The 25,350-nt window shown below is 46.1% G+C and overlaps 1 protein-coding gene across 1 annotated transcript; it reads right to left on the bottom strand.

The window, feature by feature from the left end:
* Window positions 1–3,534: 3,534 nt before the first annotated feature.
* LOC142842286 (fibroblast growth factor receptor 3-like) lies at window positions 3,535–17,283 on the bottom strand. Its single transcript, XM_075959110.1, is given in 18 exon segments — window positions 3,535–3,595; window positions 3,597–3,676; window positions 3,844–3,949; window positions 4,095–4,232; window positions 4,430–4,500; window positions 4,581–4,703; window positions 4,821–5,008; window positions 5,087–5,197; window positions 5,273–5,394; window positions 5,617–5,822; window positions 6,113–6,264; window positions 6,748–6,892; window positions 8,662–8,852; window positions 8,932–9,055; window positions 9,582–9,751; window positions 12,638–12,691; window positions 12,986–13,255; window positions 17,181–17,283. Coding segments are annotated over 18 exon segments (2,415 nt in total).
* Window positions 17,284–25,350: the final 8,067 nt, after the last annotated feature.

Below are 25,350 nucleotides of genomic sequence, written 5' to 3'. Positions count from 1 at the left end.
GCAATATATACACATGTATGTAACAATTAATAAAAAGAGATGTCATAAATTATACCTGTGACCCTGACAGTAGATGCACATGTATGCATAGTCCTTCTCCCATTATGAACCCCACTCCACACACCATGCTGACAATGCCCTGCCCCAATGTACTCTCTCCCCAGGCTCAGAGCAGGGTTTGGGTGACAGTGGTGATAGACCAAATGCTCAGAACCCCAGGCACTGGTGCTGCAGCCAGCGCAGCCTGGATAGCCTAGACTGGCGAGGGGTGCCGGGATTGAGACACAGAGGCTTCTTTTCAGGTGGAAGCACAGCAACCTGTATTTTGCCCAGCAACCTTTTATACCTCTATTCCTTCTGTGGAGACTCACTGGCCAGAAAGAACACAAACATCCTTGTCAATTACAGACCACAAGGAAGTTCCCCTGTGGGTCAGGGGGAGTGAGGGCAGCTGGATCATAACAACTCCCCCATTTTATTTTATAATACCTTGTGTATCATGGGGAATAGCCCTCTAATAGTCCCTGTTTTAGGTAGCATTCTGCTCCCAAAGTATTGCCCATCCGTGGCTACCTAGACACAGCCCTAAACCAAGTGTCCCCAGGACTGACAGTGCCAAGGAGCCAGACCAGCACTGCAACCATCTAGCATGCACTAACTGGGTGGTAAAATTAACAAAAGCAGCATTCCAAACCCTTCTCATATGACGGTTGAATTCCATAACAGTAGCAGAAGCATGCAATACAGTGCCATGAGTAACTCACAACTGTTGAAAAGTCCAAAGATAGTCCACTTGCTCCTGAACCAGAGCTACTTGTTGGTTCAAGGTCAATATGCCCAATTGAATTTTGAATGTCCAAAGCATTGCTGACTCTTTCAGCAAGCTGGTTGACAGTCTCAGCCATCTGCACAGTCTGTGAGAGAGCAAGTCCAGCAGTAGCTGTGGTGGCAAAGCTCTTCTCCAGCTGCCTTCTGGCCCCAGCCACACTCACTCTGGATCCAAACTGCTGCATGGAGTGGAGCAGAACTCGGGGAATCAGGGTCACTGCTCCTGCTCCGGAACCATTTGAAGGGGCCCCACTTTATCAATTTTTTAGGGAATTTGGGCGTCGTCAACCTATCTGGCTACTTCCTGCTGAGCGGGGGTGCTGCGTTCTTGGGAGTATTTTACATCAACATTTCAGGGGTTCTCGGTGATTTAAACCACATAAATGTGCAATGAATCCACAGGTTCTCATCCTCTGTGGAGACAAAAGCAGAACCTCTTTTCCAAAGCATCAAATCCTTAGGCCTGTATTTTAAAGTCAAAATACCTTTCTTAGCAGTTCCCAGAATCAAATGTCTTTCTCCAGCCCAGAACACAAAAGACAACACAATCAACACAATAACATATATCTCTACACATTCCATCTTTTGAGGCCCTCAATTCATCCTCCTGCCTCCTCTTTATTTCTTTCCTACTGGCCAGTCTTCCAGAGGGCATCCCTCAGAGCATCTCTGGGGATGAAGAGACACATACTACTTTTAATCTGACTTGGTTTGTTCCCAGTCTGGAACATTTAAACCCCCTCCTGTACAAAATCTTTGGCTGTCTTCCTTGTTACTTCTGTGCCTTGTTGCTTTAAGAGTTTCAGTCATTTTTTGAGGCCTTTCAATTCACCCTCCTGCCTCTTTATACTTGCTTATCTCTTGGGGGATGTTCCTCAGAGTTATCTCTTGGGTTGAAAAATAAAAACACTTTACCTTCCCCAATACGCTCCTCAGACTGAGGAACCCCGATCATGAATCCCCACTTTCTAGATCTCAGTGGAAATCCACCTGCTGCAGCCAGCGCAGCCTGGATAGCCAAGACTGGTGTGGGGGGGGGTGCTGGGATTGAGACACAGAGGCTTCTTTTCAGGTGCAAGAACAGCAACCTTTATTTTGCCCAGCAACTTTTTATACCTCTATTCCTTCTGTGGAGACCCACCGGCAAGAAAGAACACAAACATCCTTGTCAATTACAGACCACAAGGAAGTTCCCCTGTGGGTCGGGGGAGGGGGAGTGAGGGCAGCTGGATCATAACAACTAGGGACCCTGTACAAAGTTATATGTGGAAGACAATCAAGACAGTCCTAGGTATCAGGAAAATGCCACATGCCCACAGATTATAGATTGCCTTTTTGGCAAATTGCTACAGTAGGTACTTTAACCACTGAGGGTAAGATAGACACAACCAGTTGAGCCTCCATAGCCAACCCAGGATGATGGCCTGCCACAGGCCAATGTTAGTAAGCAGGAGTGTCAGACTGGGAACCAGCCTATTCTCAGTACTACTCAGAACAAACAAGAAAATCGACTATCGTTATCACAACCCATGTCCAAAAGGCAAGGCATCTGGGTAGAGAAACTCCTCTCGACCAGAGGAAACTAGACACAGTAGAAGGAACCTAACATCAATAGGACTTGGGGAGATTGGAGTAGGAGGCTCAGGCTCTTTAACTACTTCCTCCTGCCTGTTCACTGTCACCAGGTATCTTCATGGCTCTGAGTCCTTGGTATGAAGCTGTCTGGTGCCCCTTGTTTGGTTGCTGTGGGGGAACCAACAAACATCCAGACCTACAGCTTCTTCCCTACATAGATCTGGTTGTCCTAGAACTTGTTGTGTAGACCAGACTGGTCTCATAGACCAAGTGTTGGGATTAAAGGCATTCCCTATCAGTGTATACTGTTTAAACCAGGGATTTTGCCTACTTTCCTTCCCACAGAAGTTACTACATATATCTGAGCATCCTGTGTCCTCATAGGATCCCTCCTCTGGTAAGGCAGTCCCAGAGTACGTCCTTCACACCCCCATGGTACCCTCCTATGGACACTAGCTCTCTTAAATCCTCTCTTTGGAACTTCTAAACTGGTAACCCTGATGTTCTGAGAGGTAGTTTGGGTCACAGACAAGCATGTCCAAGCCCAGCTGCCCTCACACTGGGAAGGAAAAGGTAAGACAATTAGTCCTCCTAGGGCCTGAATCCAGCACTTTGTACTAGGGACCAGTCAACAGCTAAGATTCCTCACTAGTTATTATCTCTACCCCCACAGAGACAAATCTCATAACCAGTCCCCACAGAGAGTGAGGATGTGGCTGTGCAGATGCCAGAATGGAAGGTAAGTGGCACAGGTGTGAATCAGAACTGGTTATCTCTTTATTTTTTGGAAAGTAAGTTGTTTGCATTAACAAAACTACTTCTGCCAATGTGGGCTGACAAACCACATGCTAGGATCCAAGAAAAGTTACCCTGAGACACTGTCCTGGCACTGCTAGCTTATAGGCAAGAGACAGCCACCAAAGTCAAGGGCTCAGTAACAGTACAAAAAAATAACAAGAGTAAGTTCACTGCTTTTTCTTACTACGTTTGAAACATAATAGTCAATACTATAAAACGAGGAAGTGTCACATAAGAAGTGTTAACCCTACAGCAAATACAACTTGTAAATACTCCATACATTTTATATACATAAACATTAACTGGGGCTTGGTCTATGGGATTCTTGGCCCATCATGTCTGAGGCCTCCAATTCCTGGGTTGGGTTGGGGGTAGCAGGTTGTGGGTGAACAGTTATCTCTAAGGAACTGGGGCTCCTGGTATCCTCATCACCTGGCAAGCTCTGCTCAAAAGGCACTGATAGGTCCAGGTATACCTGTTGGTAGAAAAGGTCATAGGACTATGTTAGTTTGCATCCCCTTGATCCCACGGCCATCTATGTTCAGGCTGGCCCTTGAAGGCCAACCCCATTACTGGAACTTGGAGGAGCATCCCGCCCAGGAATCAGAGAAGGCAGAGAGGGCAGGACTGAGTGGTACTTACGTGGGTTGATGTCACAGTGAGGATGCCATCTAAATCCTCTACCAGAAGCTTGAAGGTGGGCCTCTGTGAAGGCACTGCATGCCAACATTCCCGCATGATCCCATACCTGTGGCAAATATGACTGTGGTTTCTTGGCCTGTTGTCCATCCCTACCTCACCCAAGGCTACCAGCCTCCTATCAGGAGCCCTGGTAGGAAACCAGCCATTCCCAGGGACTAGTTAGAGGAGTGCACAAGGAATGCTTTGCTCACAGGTCATGTGTGCAGTTGGCAGGCTTGTGCATGCGGTAGCCATCTTTCAATAGTTTGAAAAGCTCTTCCACTGGGATGCCGGGATATGGTGTGCCCCCCAGTGTAAAGATCTCCCAGAGCAGGACTCCAAAGGACCACCTGTATGGGAGTGAGGGCAGAGGCCTGTTATTCCTGGTCAATTACTCTAACAGTTTTACAACAGGACAGGTTACCAATGGGCAAGGAGGAGTGTGTGGATGAGAGACATGGCAGGGCTATGCTGTTGTCTACAGCCTAAAGGCTGTGATAGGTGTGACTTGGGTCTTGCTATCCCCATCCTATGTTAGGACACATACACATCACTCTGGTGGGTGTAGACTCCGTCAAACAGGGACTCTGGTGCCGTCCACTTCACAGGTAGCCGGCCCTAGGCAGAGGGAGAGTTGTTGGCTGTCAGGTGTTCCCTGGTGGAGCACAGCACCCCAACCACCCTGTAATGGGGCTCACATATGTGGTCTTCTTGTAGCATTCCAGATTGTGCACATCACGGGCCAGGCCAAAATCTGCAATCTTCATCACATTGTCCTCAGTCACCAACACGTTTCTGGCAGCCAAGTCTCTGTGAATACACTGAGGAGGCATGAAAGGAACCTGTGCTAAACTGACACCTCCCTAGCCTAAGCAAGCTTGATATCCACTCTTCCACTCAGGAAGACCCTACCTCGTCTGTGCCCCAGCTCTGCTCACCTTCTGAGAAGCCAGGTACTCCATACCTCTGGCCACCTGATAGGCACAGGACACTAGATCTTTGCGGGTAAGCTGTTTTTCTGGCAGCCTGGAGGCACCATAGTATTCCATGCTTAGGGGCCTTTGTGCCCGCAGGAACTCCCGGAGGTTACCCTTGGCGGCATACTCCATCAGCACATACAATGGCCCTGGAAGCACAGATACCTCGGAGATGTTGTGTGACTCAGGGGCCCCCATCTAACTGTCCACCCACCTGCTGTACTTACCACCCTGTGTGCAGGCCCCCAGCAGGTTGATAATGTTCTTGTGCTTGCCAATAGCTTTCATCATCTCCATCTCAGACACCAGGTCCAACAAGTCCTGGTCACTGGCATCATCTGTGTTGAAAGTGGGAATGTCAGGTGGTGGCCCTGCAGCCCCCACTGCCCTGTGCTACTTCTCTCCCTCCTCACCTTTCAGCATTTTCACAGCCACAGTGACAGGCTTGTCAGTGTTGTCCATGTTAAAGCCAACAGCCTCTGCCATAAAAACCTGGCCAAAGCAGCCTTCTCCTAGAGAATTACCAAGTGTCAGCCTGTCCGAAGAAGCAGAGGCAGTGAGTATGTGCCCAGGACCCCCAGCCCTCATGGCCCTGTGCCACTGCATCCATAGCTGGCAATTGGGCTCTTGCTCATGAAGACAGAGTAACCCAAGTCTCACCCCGGACCCCACCTCCAACAGACCTCTGCCTGGTAGCCATCTAGCCCCCAGCCACAGAACCTCCTCCAAGTATACATAAAACCCCACCAGCACTGACCGAGTTCTAGATATTTCCCACTTTGGGTCGGCTGGCAGCTCAAGCTCAGAAATACTGGCCATTACAGTATGTTCTCTTGAAACTGGGTGGACGATGTGGACCAAGGGTATATCAGAGTTCATGGAGGTCACCTGCTTGGATCATTAGGGATAGGTTGGTGCCAGACAATGGATGCTGGGCATTGGGAAAGGGTTGAGGTGGTGTAACTTCCAGGAGTAGCAAGGTCAAGTCCATGTGAGGCAGTATGTAGGGCCAAGAAGAGGGATGCTCAAACAGTGGTTACTGAAGACTCAAAGTTGTTTTGAGTAATGTGGGATCCATGTGGAGAATAGGAATAGGGAAGGGTCAGCTCATCTGACTGCAGAGAAATGAGTACCAAGCAGGCCTCAGGTACTGCTGGGACTTTAGGAGGTTCAAGGTACAACAGAGAGATCAAAACTTGTTATCTACTTTAAGTTACCTGTTGCTCAGGTGTGAAGCAGAAGCTATTGTCAACATTGGGAGACCTCAGGTTCTTTCTTGAGACTCTACGCAGGTAGCAGAGTGTCACAGTTGCAGTCAAGATTAAGATGGAGAAGCCCACCCAGAAGCTGATGGTGCCTGCAGATAACCTGCCAGCCGCACTACTCTCTGCCAGCTCTCTCTCAGCTGCAAAGACATAAATGTTGATGCCTCATCCAGCCTTGTGGGACTTCCCATTGCCCTGAGCTCTAGGTACCTGTTGGGGAGCAAAGCTACTGGGATACTCAGAGTTTGGTGACCTACATCCCCAACTCACATTGGTAGTCCAAAACATCTATGAGTCAGCAGGGACCAGACTCAGGAGAGAAGCCTGGCAGAGCCAGAAGCATCCACACCACCACCAAGGCTCCCAGGAGATCCCAGAGCCTCAAGGCTAGACTATGGAAATCCAACTAGAGGATTGTGGGGGAGGCCTTTGCAAGATCAAGACGAGGCAGGGTGACACTCCCATACCAAGCACAAGGCCAGGGTGGTTACCACAGGATGGACTGCAGTAAGTCACAGTGCACCCTGCTGTCCATGTCCCTGGCAGCTTTGTTATGTTCTGAGCTCGCACCATAAGAGGGCAGATGGAGCACCAGCACCAGCAGCAGCAGCTGCAGCAAATACCTGGCAGTACCTCCAGCCATGCAGAGTGATGGGAAAATCCGAAATAATTGCCTGCCAGACAGGTGTACTCCCCTGAGTCCTCAAAGGTGATATTGCGCAAAGACAGAACTTCTAGCTCCTTGTTGCTTGTGTTAATGCCTGATGTCTACAAAGAGAGAACAGAAATCAATATGCAAGCACCAGCACGTCCCTTTGGGTACCACAGCACAGTCCACATGGAGATGATCAGACAGGCTTCAAGGAAAATGCCGCCTCTGCTACCACCTTGACAACTACAGCTCTACCACTGCAATGGATGCTGAACCAAGGCACGGAGCCTGAAACCAGTCCCTCTGTTGGTGGATAGTTCCCTGTCCCAAGGCAAGCATCGGGCACTTGGGCAGCATGGTACCACAAAGAAGCAACATGCAGGGTTAGTACAGAAAAAAAAGATGGGCAGACAGATGTATGGAGAGAAAACCAGAGGAAATCAGTGTCAGCCAGAGAATGGTGGAAAGTCGATGTTCTGAAGCAGCACAGGGCTCAGCCCCTGGAAGGTTCTGAAAACTTCTAAGCAAGAGAACAGCACAGACCTGAGGGGCTTTGAAGGAGGTAGGAAGTCAGTGCTGGCTGGGAGCTACCAGTATTATCAAGGCATCAGAAACAGAAGATGAGTCAGAGGTGGGTCAGTTATCACCTACTTGAGGACTGTGAACATACCACCAAAATGCCTTCTCAGCCATGCTTATGAAATTGATGGCTCAACAAATGTACTTGCCCCATCCCATTCTGACACACTGAAAGATAAAGGTGTGTATCTTCCTTCAGATTGTCACTGATCCAGGATATCTCTAGAAGACAATGAGGACAAGACAGGGCAACGGAGATGCCAAAGAATGGGTTGGGGGAGGAAGCATTGGAAAGCTGCCTGAAGCGAGGCACATAATGGCAGTGGTGGGAGTGGTTTCAAAGACTGGCCTCCTTCATGTCCACTCTCCCTACACACACACACACACACACACACACACACACACACACACAGAGAGAGAGAGAGAGAGAGAGAGAGAGAGAGAGAGAGAGAGAGAGAAACACATAGACAGACAAAGAGAGAGAAACACACAGACAAAGAGAGAGAAACACACACACAGAGAAAGAGAGCACACACACAGAGAGAAACACAGACAAAGAGAGAAAACCACATACAGAGAGAGAGAGAGAGAGAGAGAGAGAGAGAGAGAGAGAGAGAGAGAGAGAAAGGGAACCCATACTCTTCAAATCTTCATCCCAAGGGTCATATCACATCAGCCTGTGCTCACGAAACCACACACCCACAGTGGGAGCTACACTGGACATGGTCCTAGTGGTCTCTCTCAAAGCCAGGATACCAACTCCTGCCAAAACCTGTTCTCTCCATCAGACCTCCAAGTCTCTCTTTCCTGTGTTGCAAAGCCCAACTCTCTCTCTCTCTCTCTCTCTCTCTCTCTCTCTCTCTCTCTCTCTCTCTCGGCCCCCACCTGAGGCTATGAAGCAAAGCTACAGGCAGAGGGAGGCAGGAAGAGTCCGTCAAGGCAGGGTGGAGCTAGTGCTACAGTGAAGGCAGCTGGAGAGTGGACAGCCAGTACTCTGATGTCAGAGGGTACTAGTACAGCAGACATCCCCCTAGCCACCACAGCTATCACCCAGAGAAGCCTTCTGTAGGCCCAAGCCTCAGAGCAAACAGGGAAACAAGTCCTACGGGAGGGCACAAGTAACACAGAGCCTGCCTGGAGCTCAGAACAGGTGATGAGTTCTGAGACTCAGGTGCCCATTCCCAGAAACCCCAACACGTGGGTCCCAGTCCCAAGGTATTCCTCAGCTGAAGAGGGACTTAAGGACCAGGGCAAGGCACTTCCAGCTAACCCATCCACCCAACCAGATGCGAACAACAGAGCCCACCTTGAGTACGATGACATAGGGCTTGCCATCCGGGCCTGTCTTGCTGCCATTCACCTCAACATGCTTCAGCCACTGGATGTGTGGTTGGGCATCACTGTACACCTTGCAGTGGAACTCTACATCACTTCCTAGGGTGGCTGTCTGGTTTTCTGGCAGCCCAGCCTGCAAAATGGGCCGATGTGGGAAGCGCTCTGTAAGACACAGACAGTCGGTGCAGTGGGTCCAATGGCCTGAGGCTGACCTGCTTTAGTCACCCAGCCTGGCTCTTACCCAGTACATCCAGTGTGTAAGTCTGCTGGATGCTCCCAAACTTGTTCTGAACCACGCAGGTATAGTAGCCACTATCAGAAGGCACCACACTTTCCATGACCAGGCTCCAGTGCCGGTGCCTAAGCTGCAGGTAAAGTTAGTAGGTGAGTGACTGTGGATGCCCAAAAATGTGAGCCTGTTTTCATCCTGACAGATAGTTAGGCTATGCAAACATACTTCTGCTCTTTCTTTTGTAATATAAGGTTACCTAGGAAGTGACTGCTTTCAGGATACTTGGTCTAGAGTGGCTTCGCTACTTAAACAACAAAAAGCTAATGACTTGATACCTCAAAATGTTAAAGTAATTAACTGTTGTACCTGTAGTTCGTATCAAGTTAAGGAAGACTTTTGTTGCCTTCTTCTCCTTTTGTATTTGGATATAAACATATAAGGAAAACTAAACAGGGAAAATTTCAGTATTCACTGGAATGCCCTCCTGGTACTTTTCTATGGTTTCAGTTTTATTACTTTTCACTTTACTTCTATTTCTAAAATCTCATGCCCCTACCCTGGCAAGAGGTATTTTTGTCGAGGCTGGTCTATGACAAATGATATGGGCTATACCCTCTGAATCCAGGCCCTACCTATCTGTGCCCCTTTTCCAGACTTACCTTGATGCCCCCCATGCGATGCTCCCCTCGGAATTCCTTGCCATTCTTCAGCCAGGAGATGGAGGGGGTGGGGTTGCCAGCAGCTGCACAGTGGAAGCGTACCGTGCTGGTGGCTGGCACAGCCAGCAATTTCATATCCATACGGTCTGGCCGAGTCCAGTAAGGGGCCCCTGATGGCAGAAATGCTCATAACAGCATGATCAGTACACCCTTTGCAAAGCTCCCCTGCCAGCACACCCTCAAGCTTCATCCCTCATCTGTATTGAGACTCCTTTGCTTTGTCTGAACACTGCATCCACAGCTGTCCCACTCTCAGTCTTGGGCTATTCTCTTCTCTCCATCTGAGGCAGGCTCACAGGTATAGGGACCCAGGAAGTAGAACCCAGTAGGATGTAGATCCTGGGAAGCAACTAGGCCAGGTCATTCCACCAGTACACCAAACCTGAGTCAGCCTGTATAGTGCCCAGTGAAGGCAGGTACCCTTCAGGTCATGCTTCCCCTCCACTGAATTCCCTCCTTCCTCTTGGGTGGGTGGAGGATGCTGTGGTGGACTATCAATTTAAGATGTGTTACATCTTTATATGTTGTGGAACAATTGTTTCATGATGCAAAGATGTGTTTCACTTTTTTATGTTGTATTTGCTTAACTTGGTGAAGCTGTGTTACTCTGTCTGGTCTAATAAAGAGCTAAATGACCAGGGCAAGAGAGGGAAATAGGCAGGGCTCGCAGGCAGAGAGGATAAAGAGAAGGAGAAAGTTTAAGAAGGAACAAGAAAAGAAAGAGGAGGATGCAAAGACCCAGTCACCCAGCTACACAGTCAGCCACAAAGTAAGAAGAAAGTTTTATAGAATAGAGAAAGATAAAACCCCAGAAGCAAAGTGTAGATGGGATAATGTAAGTTAAGAAAAGTTGGCTAGAAATAAGCCACGTCAAGGTCATACAATCATAAGTAATATGTGTCCGTGTGTTTATTTGGGAGCTGGGCGGTGGGCTCCCAAAGAGTAGAACAAAAACAACCAGCAACAGGATGCCATATGTTTGGACTCATGAGGAAGCTGAGGGAGGCAACAAATTTCCAAAACAGAGAACAAAGGCCGGGGCAGGGTCTTCCACAGTGACTCAATCAGAGGGCCCTATGCATCTCTGGGAGGAGGAACTGACATGTGAAATAGGAGAAAAGTGTGCAGACACTGGAGAGGTGTCCCTCCTAGCTCTGAATTGCCCACCCAGGCTCCAAATTTGGCCAGTAGGCTTGAGAGAAGAGTGCCACAATGGGACACTACAGCAACTTTATGGTGCCCAATGCCAGGTAAGGTCAAGAAAGTGACCCTTCAGGCACCTTACCTAAGTGTTTATGGTGCAAAAACACTAAATACAACCTGGGAAGTCCAGGATGACAGAAGAAAACAGGAAATTACAAACACATTGGTAATTGTTGGGGCAGAAGCTAGAGACCAACTGGGTTAGAAATTCTGCTTTGAACAACCTGATAGCCAAAGTTGAAAGGGAGAATGAGAAACTGACCCACTTCTCAGGACTACTACCTTTTTTTGGCTTCCGTCCTAGAATCTAAGTCCATTTTTATGAGGGTTGTGAAACCTCAAACAAGTCCCTATACCTGCTCTCTTCACCCGCACACACTCATAAGACTCATTACCCTGTTTTCTCATTAAGTTTGTCTCTCTGATTCCTCTCAGACCCTTGTGCACTCTACCCCAGAAGGTTCTAGGTGGTCTGAGGACTCAGTTAACACCAACCTAGTCTCAGAGTCATAACCACTCCGCATAACATGTCTGGACCCATGATGTTCTCCCTCCCTCTCCCTCTCTCCCTCTCTCTCTCTCTCTCTCTCTCTCTCTCTCTCTCTCTCTCTCTCTCTCTCTCTGCCCAGACCCTGAATTTCCTGTAAACAACTTGTTATGCTTGCAGCTGCTCTGTCTGAGCAAAACAACTTGTTTTTACTGTGTTTGTAGCTGCTCTGAGCATGAGACCCTCAGGAGTTCCTGATGGAAGGAGAGTGGTTTCTGGTGGGTTTGCCTGGGGCATGGCTATCAGTTAATGAGCCATATATAAGTGGTTCTGGTACACAATAAAGGGACATTCTTGTTTCAAGGATGACCCATGTCTCTGTGTGTCTTTGTGTGTTAAATCTTCAGGTTCTTGCCTGGCTCATGGATGGTCCTTTAGTGCAGGCTCCACAATACAGGTGCAGTATAATAGTACACGTTGTACTACAGATGGTACCTCTCTATCTATCTATCTATCTATCTATCTATCTATCTATCTATCTTCCTCTCTCTCTCCCGCAATGGTTCTAGGCCATACCATGGGCACTGCCATGTGCCCTCATATACTCACACCCAATCTATGATGCCCCCTTTACAATGTATGCCTCAGCATGGCACTGCTCCCCTCCTGCTGGTCTGCAGCAACAGCCACTAGGCCTGTGAATCTGCTGTCAGACAATGGTTTCTACCCTGTCACTTGTATTTTAATAAAATGCTGATTGGCCAGTAGCCAGGAAGGAAGTATAGGCAGGACAACTGGACAGGAAGTAGAGGTGGGTCAATGAGAACAGAATTCTGGGAAGTGGAAAGCTCTTTCTGCCATCCTGGCCCTGCCACAGAAGAAGCAAGATGTGAATGCCTCTCTGTAAATGGTACTGAGCCATGTAGCTAACACAGATAAGAATAATGGACTAATATAAGTTATGAGTTAATAAGAAGCCTGGGCTAATGGGCCAATCAATTTATAACTAATGTAGACCTCTGTTTGATTTCTTTGGGACTTAATGATTGTGGGAACCAGGCAGGAAAGAAACCCAGACAACATGAATCCCTGGATCTATGTCCTCGTCAGTGGCAACCTGAGCTCCTTGCCTGGTTTACTCATATTCCTTCCCACCAGAACTTACCAAAACCCCTGCAGAGTAGCCCTGCCTCCTCACTGCCCCTGGGGGCACTGTCTACCTGTAGCAGTGCCCCTAAACAACAAGACTACAGGAAGGAAGCAGCCTGATACTGACCAGGTCAGTGTGCCTAGGCTCTGATCTTACCTGTGTCTTCAGCCACGTTCTCACCATCTTCTTCATCTCCTGAGGATGGAGCATCTGCAATAGTTATAAGCAAGCAGTGGTCCTGTGACACTCCTACATCCAGAGACCTGCTGCTCCCTATTTTGAGAGTACACTGCTCTCCATCTTTAGGGATCACTGCTCCCTGCCTTTGCAAGGCCATTCATTCAAATAGCACAGAATTGGGGGCACCCCCCTGTGATGTGGGGAACTAAGCCAGCAACACTCTTGAGCCAGGGATCCTGGAACCATGCTGCCTAGGACTGCCCTGACCTCCCTAGCTATGCAGCTGCTCAACACAGTTGTCAGCCCCAGCCACCAAGAACTTACCTGTCACATGCACAGTGAAGCGGCACAGGACATCCTGAGTGAGCTGCTGCTGGCACATGTAGACCCCGGCATCGTCATGGGAGATGTTCAGCACTTGTAACCTCTGGGGCCCCACCAGGATGCGGTGGGAAGCTATCAGCTCTGTGTCATCCTTAGACCAGACAGTGCAGCCTGTGCCGGCACCTCTAGGCACAGAGCAGAACAGCTCCATGGTGTCCCCGCAGCCAAAGACCACTTGCTCTTGCTGGTTAGGCCCAGGGCCTGGGGCCTCTGTGGATGAAATGGAAAGCTGTGAAACAGATTCTTCAAAGTAGCATGCTGAAGGCCCATACTTTGCTTTGCAAACTAGCAAAGCTATGGCAGGCAAGTGAGAGGCGTGCTCCTGGGGCTTGGGGTTCTGCCAGACAATGTTCAAACCAGGAGTAGGCAGACTATTTTAGTAAGAGCCCAGGGGTGTCAGTACCTCAACTCTGTTAGTGGTGTGTGTTAAGGTTTCTGTCTCTGTCCTGGAGGAGGAAGCTGTCTTCCAGGGATGATATGGAAGAGACACAGCTGCTTAGGACCAGCCTAGATTGGATTCACACATTAGAGGGTAGGAGCGTGATGATTAGAATTATTAAGCAAAGAGAAACAGAGATGAGAGAGAAATAAAAGATAAAACACAGAACTGCATCAGGAGGGAAATTTAGTGAATACTGAGCCACCCCTTTATTTTCCATATATCTTTTCATACCCCACTCCAAAGAGGTAAAGGAGGAGACAACAGACTTCATCAACAAGGTAAAACAAACAGAGCACCTCTGATCTTTGGTCAAGATGAAGCTGATACACCTCTGTAATTAAAATACCAATTAACCACTCTAGGTCAGGACCACTTGTTTTGTAGTCACTTGTTGTCAACAACTTTGAAAAAGCAAAACAAGCCCAAACTCTCTGACCTCTAATCAAGGTGGAATGGACTCACATCTGTGTGCCCTGACACACAGCAGCACTCCTAGTAGCTGAAAGATCTGAAAATGTCAAGAAGGTTGGGGGAAGCTCTATGGTACAGCACCTGCCTGGAATGTCTGAAGCTTTAAACTCCTACACCTGGGGTTCCCATTTCACAAATGAGGACCATGGTTTGGCTAGGGGATGTGAGCCAACTGGAGCTAGAATCACAGTCAAGTGGAGACAGCCACCCATCCTGAGAGTTAAGAAACTGGAGTTCTTGGGTGGTTAGACACAGGTAGCCATACACTTCTCCCCTACCCAGATGGTGCCCAGCTCATGAGGAGACCCAAAGGCCTCACACCTAGGGACACACCACCAGCTGGTTATCACACCCAGATTTCCCTGCTAGGACCTAACAATGACCATCACAGGCACAGATGGGCTCAGGCTCCAGGACAGGGGCAGGTAGTCCTGCTGGTCAGACCTCCTTCCTTAGATTCAGATGGACTGATTAACATGTCACTTGCCATTCTGCAGATGCATAGCCTACATTCAATGCCCAAATGTCCATTCAAACTAAACCAGTACCAGTTCTGCCCATCCCAGAGTCATCCCACCAAGATTCCAACAGCCGGAGAGACTGTCCTCAAAAGTATCCACGAAGCTTGTGTCCCATGGAGCCAGACAGATTTTGTTTGTCCCTGAGTGGGCCTCACAGTAAGGAATCTTCTATCCTGACCTCTAATTCTCCTGCTGCCATGTCCTATGGAGGCAATCCAACGCTGGAAGCTTCCTGAGGCACCAAAGAAGACCAAGAACTGTCTAGTCAGTGGCCTCAGGGCAACCATTACCCAAAACAGTTGTGATTTAGTCTGGGCAAGACAAAAGGTCAAGCTATTCACACAAGTACTCTCATCAGGAGAGTGACTGGGGAAAGACACAGCATTCCACAGGATGGAGAGACAAATGCCTGGATGTATGAGGTGGGGAAGGGAAATGGCCCTGAATCAGCTGAGCTGACATTTGATCTATCTACCTATCCTGTCCACTAGGAGCCAGCACAGCCCAGATACATTTGGGCTCAGGCAACAGCAAATCCAACACTGTGATCCCATTCCAGTGTCACAGGGCCTATAGGAGCTTGTGTTGTGAGTTCCGCAGGTAATAAGGGAAACACAGTGTGGGATGTGGCTTGAGACAACACAGTATATGGTATATGCTGAGGAGAGAGTATCAGATCATGGTCTAATGGAGCCCTCACACCCCCATCAGCCTTGAGACCTTCGAAAACACAGATATTTTAGATTACAATTCATAACACTAGCAAAATTACAGTTAAGAAGTAGCAATAAAAATAATTTGATGGTCAGAGGTTACCATAACATGAGGAACTGTATTAATGGAAAATTAATTAGGATACTTGAAAACCACTGCAGGCTACTCTCTACCCCTATTGAGAACCCAGAACCCAGATTGCCCTGCCTACCAGGGGTGGCCAGTGTGGTTGCGGCCTAGCCCTGCTCCAGAACCCTTAGGTCCAGCCAGCTCCTGCTTGGTGATTTACGTTCCCAGAGAGAGTCAGCCATGTCTTTGTGTTTTCATTGCCAGGCCCATCTAGTTAAGGAATAGGATGAAGTTTATTGGCTTGTAAACTCCCTGGGTGGGGCAGGGCTGCTGCATTTTCACCAATCCACCTTCATTGCCTGGAGCACAGAGAGGGTTCATGCTTTCCTCTGGACCTAAGATCACTGACATCAGACACAGGGAATAATATCTTATCCTAAAATTAATATGGTTTCTGTCACTGGCCATTTGGCTCCTGGGGAAGGAAGCACTAATATGCAAGCCGAGGCTCAAAGAGAGTGCTGATTTCCTGACAACTGCTGTCATACCAGCTGAATGGCATGCACACTCAACCTTCCAGTCCACTTCCATTCACCAAAAAAAAGTTCCAGGCCAGGCAGTGGTGGCTCATGCCTTTAATCCCAGAACTTGGGAGGCAGAGGCAGGTAAATTTTTGTGAGTTCAAGCCAAACTTGATCTAAAAGAGCTAGCTTCAAGATAGGCTCCACAGCTGTCTCAGGAAAAAAAAAGGAAAAAGTTCCAGGAGAGCCCAGCTGCTGAGTTAGAAAGGTACTTGAGGTACTTGCCCCCACCTGCACCTTCCTGGGAGGCTGAGCTGAGCTGCCGTCAACTGGGTGGAGGAGAGGAGGCCGAGCTGTGCCACCAGGGTACAAAAGCCAAGGTTTAAAGGAGTGACTGTTGGGACATCTGCTCCAGTGGGGAAACAGCTCACCGTGTACTGTGCGGCACCATCAGGCCATTGGCCTGCATTGCCACACCATACCCAGGCACAGTGGGCAGGGGGCAGAGGTTAGGAAGAGCCAGTACACATATTTACCTCGGGGAGGTAAAGCCTCAGACTCTGGCTTTGTTTGATGGAATTCAGTGTCCCATCAGACTTTGCTGGCCAGCCAGTCTGTTTAGCTGAGCTGCGATCCTGGGACAAGTGCCTCTCACCTCCCAGAGTGTGGTCTACAGAGGTATGCCTCTGAAAGAGCACCCCGCAAGACACCTACCGGCAAAGAGAGGAGTGGAAGCTCTCAACATATCATGTGAGACACTGGGTGACAAAAGCTGAGCTTTGGCTGGAGTCCTCCTGCCTACCCCCAAACTCTAGCCTTCATTTTGGCTTAAGATGAGCAAGAACTGTCCTCAGTTCAAAATGGAGCTAGAAACCAACAACAGGCAGTTTTTGTCAACAATGGGAATCATGGAAACCCAGCAAGTGGCACTCTGACTGCTTAAGCTGAGAAGTCTGAGGCTCCCTGTCACAGTGATCCATTCTATTGGGTGCCTTACACTTGGGTAGTGATCCTGAGACTCAAGATACCTCATACAAGCTGGGCGGTGGTGGCGCACGCCTTTAATCCCAGCACTCGGGAGGCAGAGGCAGGCGGATCTCTGTGAGTTTGAGACCAGCCTGGTCTACAAGAGCTAGTTACAGGACAGGCTCCAAAACCACAGAGAAACCCTGTCTCGAAAAACCACAAAAAAAAAAAAAAAGATACCTCATACACTGACACATAGCAATCTATAGATTCGGGAGAAGAACCGAACTCACTGCTCCCCATGGTGCTACTCACCCTGACATCCCCTACTCACTCAGGGGCTATCTGCCATTCCCAAAGCTTCTGACGGCCACCATCATCATCCCACATGTATCCCACCCTTCAGCCAGGCACATTGAGTCAGTCCATACCTGGTAGTTTCCTCACAAGTCTCTGCTCTGTGCTAGGAGGTTGGGAGGCAGCTCTGGTCCCAACCACTATGCATAGCACTAGCAAGCAAGCCAGGACTCCCATGGCTGGAGATGGCAGTGGCACCCTCACGCACAAGGCTCATATGAGGGTGTTACATCCCCAACGCCTAACTTCTGGTCCAGTGTGGGTAGATCCACTCTGGAGAGTCTGTGGGAGGAGACCAGCAAGTTTATCTGAGCAGGTGTGGTGGGAGGGGTCTAGGGGGTGGGGGCAGGGGATGAGGAAGACAGGAGGGCCTCAAGTACCTGAAAAAGGAAACCAGACCATTCTACCTTCTGTGGTCCCTCTCTTTTCATTCCCTCCACAGAGACAGAGCTCTCCACTATATTTTCTCAAAGTTTTATTTTTTCTTTTGACTACAACTGGTAAAATTAAGGTAAATTTAATTATGATGTTTTGGATCCATTTACTCTTAAACCCTCTCAGCAGTTTTCTAGGATGTTTGTTAAGCAGGCTTTGGGAGACTTCTACCTAAATGTTTCATTGTATTCTTTTTGAAAAGGTTTTCCCCCTCCAGACCCACAGGGACTGGCCTTCCTGAGAAGTAAACAAGTTGTTACTCTTCAGACACATGCAAAACAAGCAATCAAGGCCCCAGGGACCATTATCCCTTGCCACAGCAGAGTCATGCCCTCTAGGGTCTCTCTATTCCTCTGCAGTCCCCTGGCCCTCCAGGTATCACTTATGGCAGTCTTGCTCTGTCACCCTCGGACAGTTGGCCCTTGCACCCATCATCCATGTGTGACCCTCAGTGAGACCAGCAGACACGTGCTGCAGAGGGAGACCAGCAGACAAAACTTCCTTTAAGTTAAAAGACTGAAAAACAATGCAAGTTTATTTATAGTAACATTGCCACAAGCATCTTCTTTGACTATCTGAAAGCTGCTACAAAAGGGGAAGGCTTGATGGAGTTTTTAAAGGCACAAATCTCAACTGTCTGTACTCCTGGGGTATTTTTGCTATGTGAGAAATTATCCTGTTCTTGTTTTTTAGAGCAAGCAAGGATAAGTGAGATTACAGAAGCAGAATGAGCATCTGGCTAATATTTTAAAATAACAATTATACAGTATGGAACAATTTTGAGAAATGATCCAGGTGGCTCTGGGATCAGTCTTCCCTTTAGATTGCTATCGAGACTCAAATGCTGAGGGTCATGACCTAGGGTTGTAGTCCAGACATCCTGTGGTTAATAATCCTTAGGCTGAGACTCCAATGTTTTTCTTTTTTCACACAACTTAGTTTGACACTCAGTTTGAAATGGAGCTAGTTTTTAACCACTACATGAGTAAACAGACCCAGTTTCTGATTTTAGAGTAGCCAGCGTGGGGGTCAGGCAGGTGGGCTCAGCATTTGCACACAGAAGGCTGTAGACAGCCTTCAACACAGGCTGCTGATTTCTTACCCCTCATGCAAAAGGCTGTTAAAACTAGGTCCTATGTGGCCAGGAGAATATGAAGTCGGCAGTTGTGATAGCTCCTAACAGAATCCTCACTAGTCAGTAGTACTGATGTCTCAATTTATTCAAATTAGTTCAAATTTAGTTCAAATTTATTATAAATTAGTTCAAATTTATTCAATTTAGTTCAAATTCTCAATTTATTCACGTTTGATGACATAAGCAAATGGAGACTTAAGTGAACAGTATCTTTAGAAATTAGGCCTCACTGTCAGGTTGTAAAGGTTTAACAACAGCATAAGTAATAACATATGATATTTGGGTGGTGTACTATGTGACTTCTTTAGGAACAACTCAATAAGATGTAGCATATTCCTAGTCCTGGAAATTTGATTTTATAGCATATGATATCTAACTGGAGTACTGTCTTCCCCATCACATAGTAACCATCTTTAAACATTTTATATATGTGCATATTTCAGGAAACTTCTAGAGTTCCAGGTATCAATAGAGCTTTTCAACCTTGCTGTTTTAGCCAATATTCTATTGCTGTATAAAGACACCATAACCATAACAACTCTTATAAAAGAAAGCATTTAATTGCAGCTTGCTTACACTTTCAGAGGCTTAGTCCATTATCGGTATGGTGGGAAGCATGGTGGCATGCAGGCAGACATGGTGCTGGAGGAGCTGAAAGTTCTACATCTACACCAGCATGGAGCAGGAATAGAGAGTCACTGGGTCTGGACCCCCAGTGACACACTTCCTCTAACAAAGCTGCACCTACTCCAATAAGACTATACCTCCTAATCCTTTCAAAAATGCCACTTCCTGATGTCAAATATAAAATTATATTAGCCTATGGAGGCCATTCTTATTCAAATGACCATACTTCCCATATACCTTCCTTTACTTTGCCCACCCACCTACCTCCTCCATTGAATCTTCCCTTATCCTGTTGTAACACTTTATTCAATTTTCTGTTTTTTTAAGAGCCCATACCCTACCAACCCCTTCGTAGATAACTGACCTCTGTTTATATCCTAAATGAAACACATTTAAAGATAGCATCCATGTATAAAGTGGGAAAAAACACATTATTTGTCTATTTTGGTCTTGGTCACCTCACTTAGTAGGATTTTTTTCAATCCATTATTTACCTGCAAATTTTATAATTACATTTTGTTTTCACAGCTGAATAATATCCCATTGTATAAATGGATTTTGTTTCCATTATCCCTTCCTCTCTTGATAGACATCTAAACTGTTTCCACTTTCTGGAGAAAAGCAGTGAACATTGGTGTGCTGATGCAGGTGAGGCTCTTTGTGTGTATGTCCAAGAGTTGTAGAGCTGGATTCAGAGGTATATCTATTTTCAACCCTGAGAAGCCTCCTCACTGATTCAGTAGTGGCTGTACCAGTTTACACTCCCACCAGCAATGAATAAGTGTTCCTCTTTCCCCACATCCTCAGAGGCATGCGCTATCATTTCTTTCTTTCATCTGGGCCATTATGGATGGAATAAGATGAAACCTCCAGGTAGTTACAGTTTTTGTTCCCGTGGTGGTTAAGGATGTCAAACCATCTGCTCTATTCACATGCAGTGAACATATATACATACATACAGTGACACACCCATACATGCGAAGTAAAACAACAAATCTTTCCAAAATAGTTGAAACAAAAAAAAAAAAAAAAACAGGACTGGGATGGCAATAAGGCTCTGCAAGTAAAGGCGCTTGTAGCCTGACAACCTGAGTTTGGTCCTCAGAACATTCATGATGAAAGGAAAGAACAAACTCCAGCAAGTTGTTCTTTGTCCTCCAGGACAGACCCCTCCAATAAATAAATAAAAATTACCAAACTGCCCAAATCAGTAAAATTCTAACAATGACAAAAACAAATAAATAAATAAACCATTGAAAATTGTGGATCAGATGATCAAATTTCTCTCCCATACCACCTTAAACTGCCCAGAAATCCCTGCAAATCTATTGTCATTTCTTTCTGGGTACTTCCAGAGATTTTTGTTGTTATCGATGTTTTTAATAATTTATTTACTTATATTTAATGTGCATTTGTATTTTGCCTGCACAAATGTTTTGGTGAAGGTGTTGGATTCCCTGAAACTGGAATTACAGACAGTTTTGAGCAGCCATATGTGTGCTGGGAATTGAACCTGGGTCCTCTGGAAGAGAAGCCAGTGTTCTTATCTGCTGAGCTAAGTCTCCAGGCCTTTTTTATTGTTTGAGACAGGATCTCACTCTGGCCCAGGCTGGCTCCAGAATGATCCTCCTCTCTCAGCCTGCCAAATGCTGGGATTCTAGGCTTGACCCAATATAGAGAATTTTTTTCAAGTAAATAAAAGTCGCTAGCATACAAGTTCAAGACCCAGGAAAGAGAAGACAGGTTAAGGCATAACCAGCTTAACTTCTTAGTCATACAGAAGGGATCCCCAAATCTTCTAAAATAGACAAAGAAGATAAAAATCAATGTGAATGTCTGTACATGAACACGGGACTGAGCAGATAGATGGGTCAGTAAATAAAGGTGCTTGCCACTAAGTCTGATGACCTGAGTTCAGTCCTCAGAACCCTCACGGCAGAAGGAAAAACTACTCCAGTTGTCTCCTGACCTCCACACACATGCACTCACACACACACATGCCATAGTGGGATGTGGCCCATGAATTTAATCCCAGTTCACAGGAGGCAAAGGCAGGTGATACTCTGTGAGTTTGAGGCCAGCCTGATCTACAGGGTGATCTCCAGGACAGCCAGGGCTCCATAGAGAAACCCCATCTCAGAAAGGCAAAAGAAAAAGAAAAAAGAAAAATATGACCTAGAATAGTCCACAACACTACGAGGATGAACCTGTCTGACTAGTGAAGGAGGCCAAGGATGCCTCTTAGATGGTCTTCATCTGGGTGGTCAGCTTACCCCAAGTATCTTTGGCAGGAGATAAGATCCCAGAATTCACCAACCTTGTGACAGGACTATGGTTCCTCAAGACTACAGAGAATTCCAGGTTAAAGGAATGATATTCCTAGAAGTTACAACCAGGGTGTGATGGTGAATACCTCTGAATTGCAGTACTTGGGAGACAGAGGCAGGTGCATCTCTTTGAGCTTGAGGCCAGCCTGCTCTACATAGCAAGTCCAAAGCCCACTAGGGCTACATAATAAGACTCTGAAACAAAGAAAGGAAGTTAGAACCAGATGGACTTTATGATACAGACCTAAAACTCAGCATTTGGTAGGTGATAGCAGAAAGATTAAGAGATCAAGACCATGCTCAGCTATATAGTGAGTTTGAGGACACTATGATTATACAAGATACTAACTGAAAAATAAAAGCAAAACTCTAAATCAAACAATACAAATCAAAAGCATCTCCTTGCCATATATGTGTCTCAAGGTATGGGGACTTACAGACAAGAGACACGCATACTTACAGACAGAAAGTCAATTCTTCTTCATTTTTACAAAGTGATCACAGTTTCCAAGCTACCTCATGTTATCAGGTGGAGATTCCAACAAGGCATGGAATGCTGGTGATATGGCAGGCCCAGTATCAACAGACTTACTGGTGTCATCTCAGTTCAACCTCTAACAGACCTGTAATATGGTTACCATTATTATGCCCATTATACAGAATGGGGAACAGAGGCTCAGGGGAAATGAAATAACTCATAGACAACAGTGCTATGAACTGTAGGAGGGCAGGATTCAAATTCAGGTCTTCTTGGCTCTAAGCCCCACATGCTAAGTGTTTGGACTGCCCACTATACAGCCTCCAGCATGCGTTACTGCCTTGTTCCTCACTCTTTATGACTTCTCCCTGTTAGTGAATTAGTCGTGTGTTGACACTTCTAGTCTCAGTCTAGTGGGTTGTTTATTTAACTGATGGATGTTGATCCCCATTTGAAGTATATACGAACATACATTTATATTTATGAATATATATTATATAATATCAATATATTACTGAATATGTATTATATATATATTTCTACTCTCCCTAAATAATTAAACAAATATTATTATTATTTCAAATACCTATCAGTAGAGTAGATCTTCACACATTCATTATATGAAAGTTTATTTTAAAGTGTCAGAATAGAGGACTGGAGAGATGGCTCAGAGGTTAAGAGAATTGCCTGCTCTTCCAAAGGTCCTGAGTTCAATTCTCAGCAATCACATGGTGGCTCACAACCATCTGTAATGGGGTTTGGTGTTCTCTTCTGGCTGGCAGGCAGACACACAAATAGAATATTGTATACATAATAAATAAATAAACAAATAAATAAATATTTTTAAATGTCAAAATAGAGAAATAAATGTTTATAATAATGAAAAAATTATAGACAGCTCAAAACTGTCTGTAACTCCAATTCCAGAGGATCTGACAGTCTCACAGAGGCATACATGAAGGCAAAACACCAATACATATAAAATAATAGAAAAATAATTGAATTTTTGTAGGAGCCAGTGGGGACAGGAGCACCACAAGAAATCCCACAGAACTAACTAACCTGGGATCACAGTGGCTCACAGAGACTGAACCACCATCAAGAGAGCATGCATGGGACTGACCTAGACCCTCTGTACACATGTTACAGTTGTGTAACTTGTGTTCTTGTGGGACTCCTAACAGTGGGTGCAGGGCCCGTCTCTGTTGCTTGCTTTTGGGACCCATTCTTTCTACAGGATTGCTGCATCCATCCTTAATAGAAGAGGACATGCCTAATCTCGCCACTACTTGATAGAATATGTCTGGCAGGTATCCATATGAAGTCCACCTTTTTCTGAGGAGTAAAAAGAGGAGGAGGAATGGATGGGGAGTGAGAGCAGTGGAGGTAGGAGGGAGTTACTGAGAAGAGAGGAGGGAGGGGAAATTTTGGTTGGGATGTAAAAATAAAAAATAATAAAAATAAACTCATGCCCAAAAAGGAGAATATCGATGGTTATCATACTTAAACTTGAGGTATTAAAAGAATGGCCCTCTAGGGACATTGGCACTTATTGTAATTTTTTTTATAATGTGCTTGCAGTTGTATAGAAATAGTTAAATAAAATTAGGCATAATTTTGATCAGATCTAATACATAATGTATTTGCCTTCCTTGGAATAGTTATATCATGTTTAGGAATTATTATGACCTGGTATTCACCCACCTGAAATAAATAAGTGTAATTCTCAAAAGTGTTTGAGCTCTTGCTGCTCTTGCAGAAGGCTGAATTTCAGTTCCCAGCATCTATATGGCGGAATATAATAATTTGTAACTTCAGTTCTGTGAGATTAAATGCTCTCTCTGGCCTCCAAGAGTACCTACATTCATGTGCACACACAGCCCTTCCACCCACCAAAACCAAAACAAAAGACCACAGCATCTTGGGTCTTCTCCTTCTTGATGTAGTCCATCTCTGTTTTTTACATCACTGCTTGTCTTAATCAGAGCACCTCGAGAATCCAATCCCCACTTCTTGTCTTCATGTATTTCATGTATACTCCCTCAGGTAACATGCTCTCAGACACACACACAAATGAAAATAAATTTTGTGGTTGAGAAGATGGTATAAAAATTATAACAAATACTTATTAAAAAGCCCTAGGAAACCAAGGATGAAAGCCATTGTCATGGGAGTCTCCAGATGTGCATTGCTAAAGTTCCCTGGCATCTTGCAGGTGAATGCTGAAACAGTGAAGTCCTGCATCTGCACATCAGGCTAAACAGGCAGCTATCATCAGTGAAATCCAGAACGGCATGAGCATTAATAGTAGGCATGTGATGCCGCTCTGCAACCTTATGACCTACAAAGTGCAATGAAGGGGAGGTTCCAAGATGCCGAATCTTGAAGTTCACTGTCCACATACCTGGGAGTGTCTATGGCATATAAACTGTACCACTGTGAGAATTGACCTGGACAGAATGTAAGGTGTCACCACCAAAAGCCAAATTGAAGTGACAGGGTCAGACGTTCTAGTAAGTTCCCAGTGTGACAACTGTAACACAGCCAGTTGAAACATGGCTTTTGCCCATATCCTAAATCTTATCCCATAGGAAAACTTACCATCACCAAAAATCAAGATACCTATGGTGACCTAGGGTCTTAGTCCCTTAACCCATTTCCGGTGCTGCTTTCATAGCCATTTCCAGAGAGTATGGCTGAGGGTGTAGGTCAGTGGTAGACTGCCTGCCTAGCATAGATGGGGTTTGATCTTTATCAACACACAAACACACACACACACACACACACACACACACTACCTTGCTCTCTATTGGAAGTTTAGGGGAATCTAAATTAAGGGTGTCTGATTCTTGGTAAATATCACTCCCAGCATCAAAACATTATACCATGTGTGACAGTAGGAGCCCCGAGGACTGGGTGTTTTCAAGTGTATTCTAGTCTGATTTTTTAATGCATATACCACTTCACTGTACCTGACATGCAGGTTTTCTGTTTTTGCTGTTGCTGTGTACATGTAGGTGCATATTCATGTGGATACCCCTCCATGTATGTAGAGGCCAGATGTTAGTCAGTCTTGGGTGTTGTTCCTCATGAACCATTGGCCTTTTTATAATATCTTTATTAGCATATATTAATTATGAATAACATAAATTTCATTCTCATCTTTTATGTATGTATGTGACACGCTTTTGTAGTAGTGATCTTTCTTTACCTTCTGTTGTAGGAGCTGCGGTGGGCTGCGT

This window comes from Microtus pennsylvanicus, unplaced genomic scaffold (genome assembly GCF_037038515.1).
Source record: "Microtus pennsylvanicus isolate mMicPen1 unplaced genomic scaffold, mMicPen1.hap1 Scaffold_48, whole genome shotgun sequence".
NCBI classification, from domain to species: domain Eukaryota; kingdom Metazoa; phylum Chordata; class Mammalia; order Rodentia; family Cricetidae; genus Microtus; species Microtus pennsylvanicus.
Note: the sequence above shows the minus strand (reverse complement) of the source record. Positions and strands in the feature narration are given on the sequence as shown.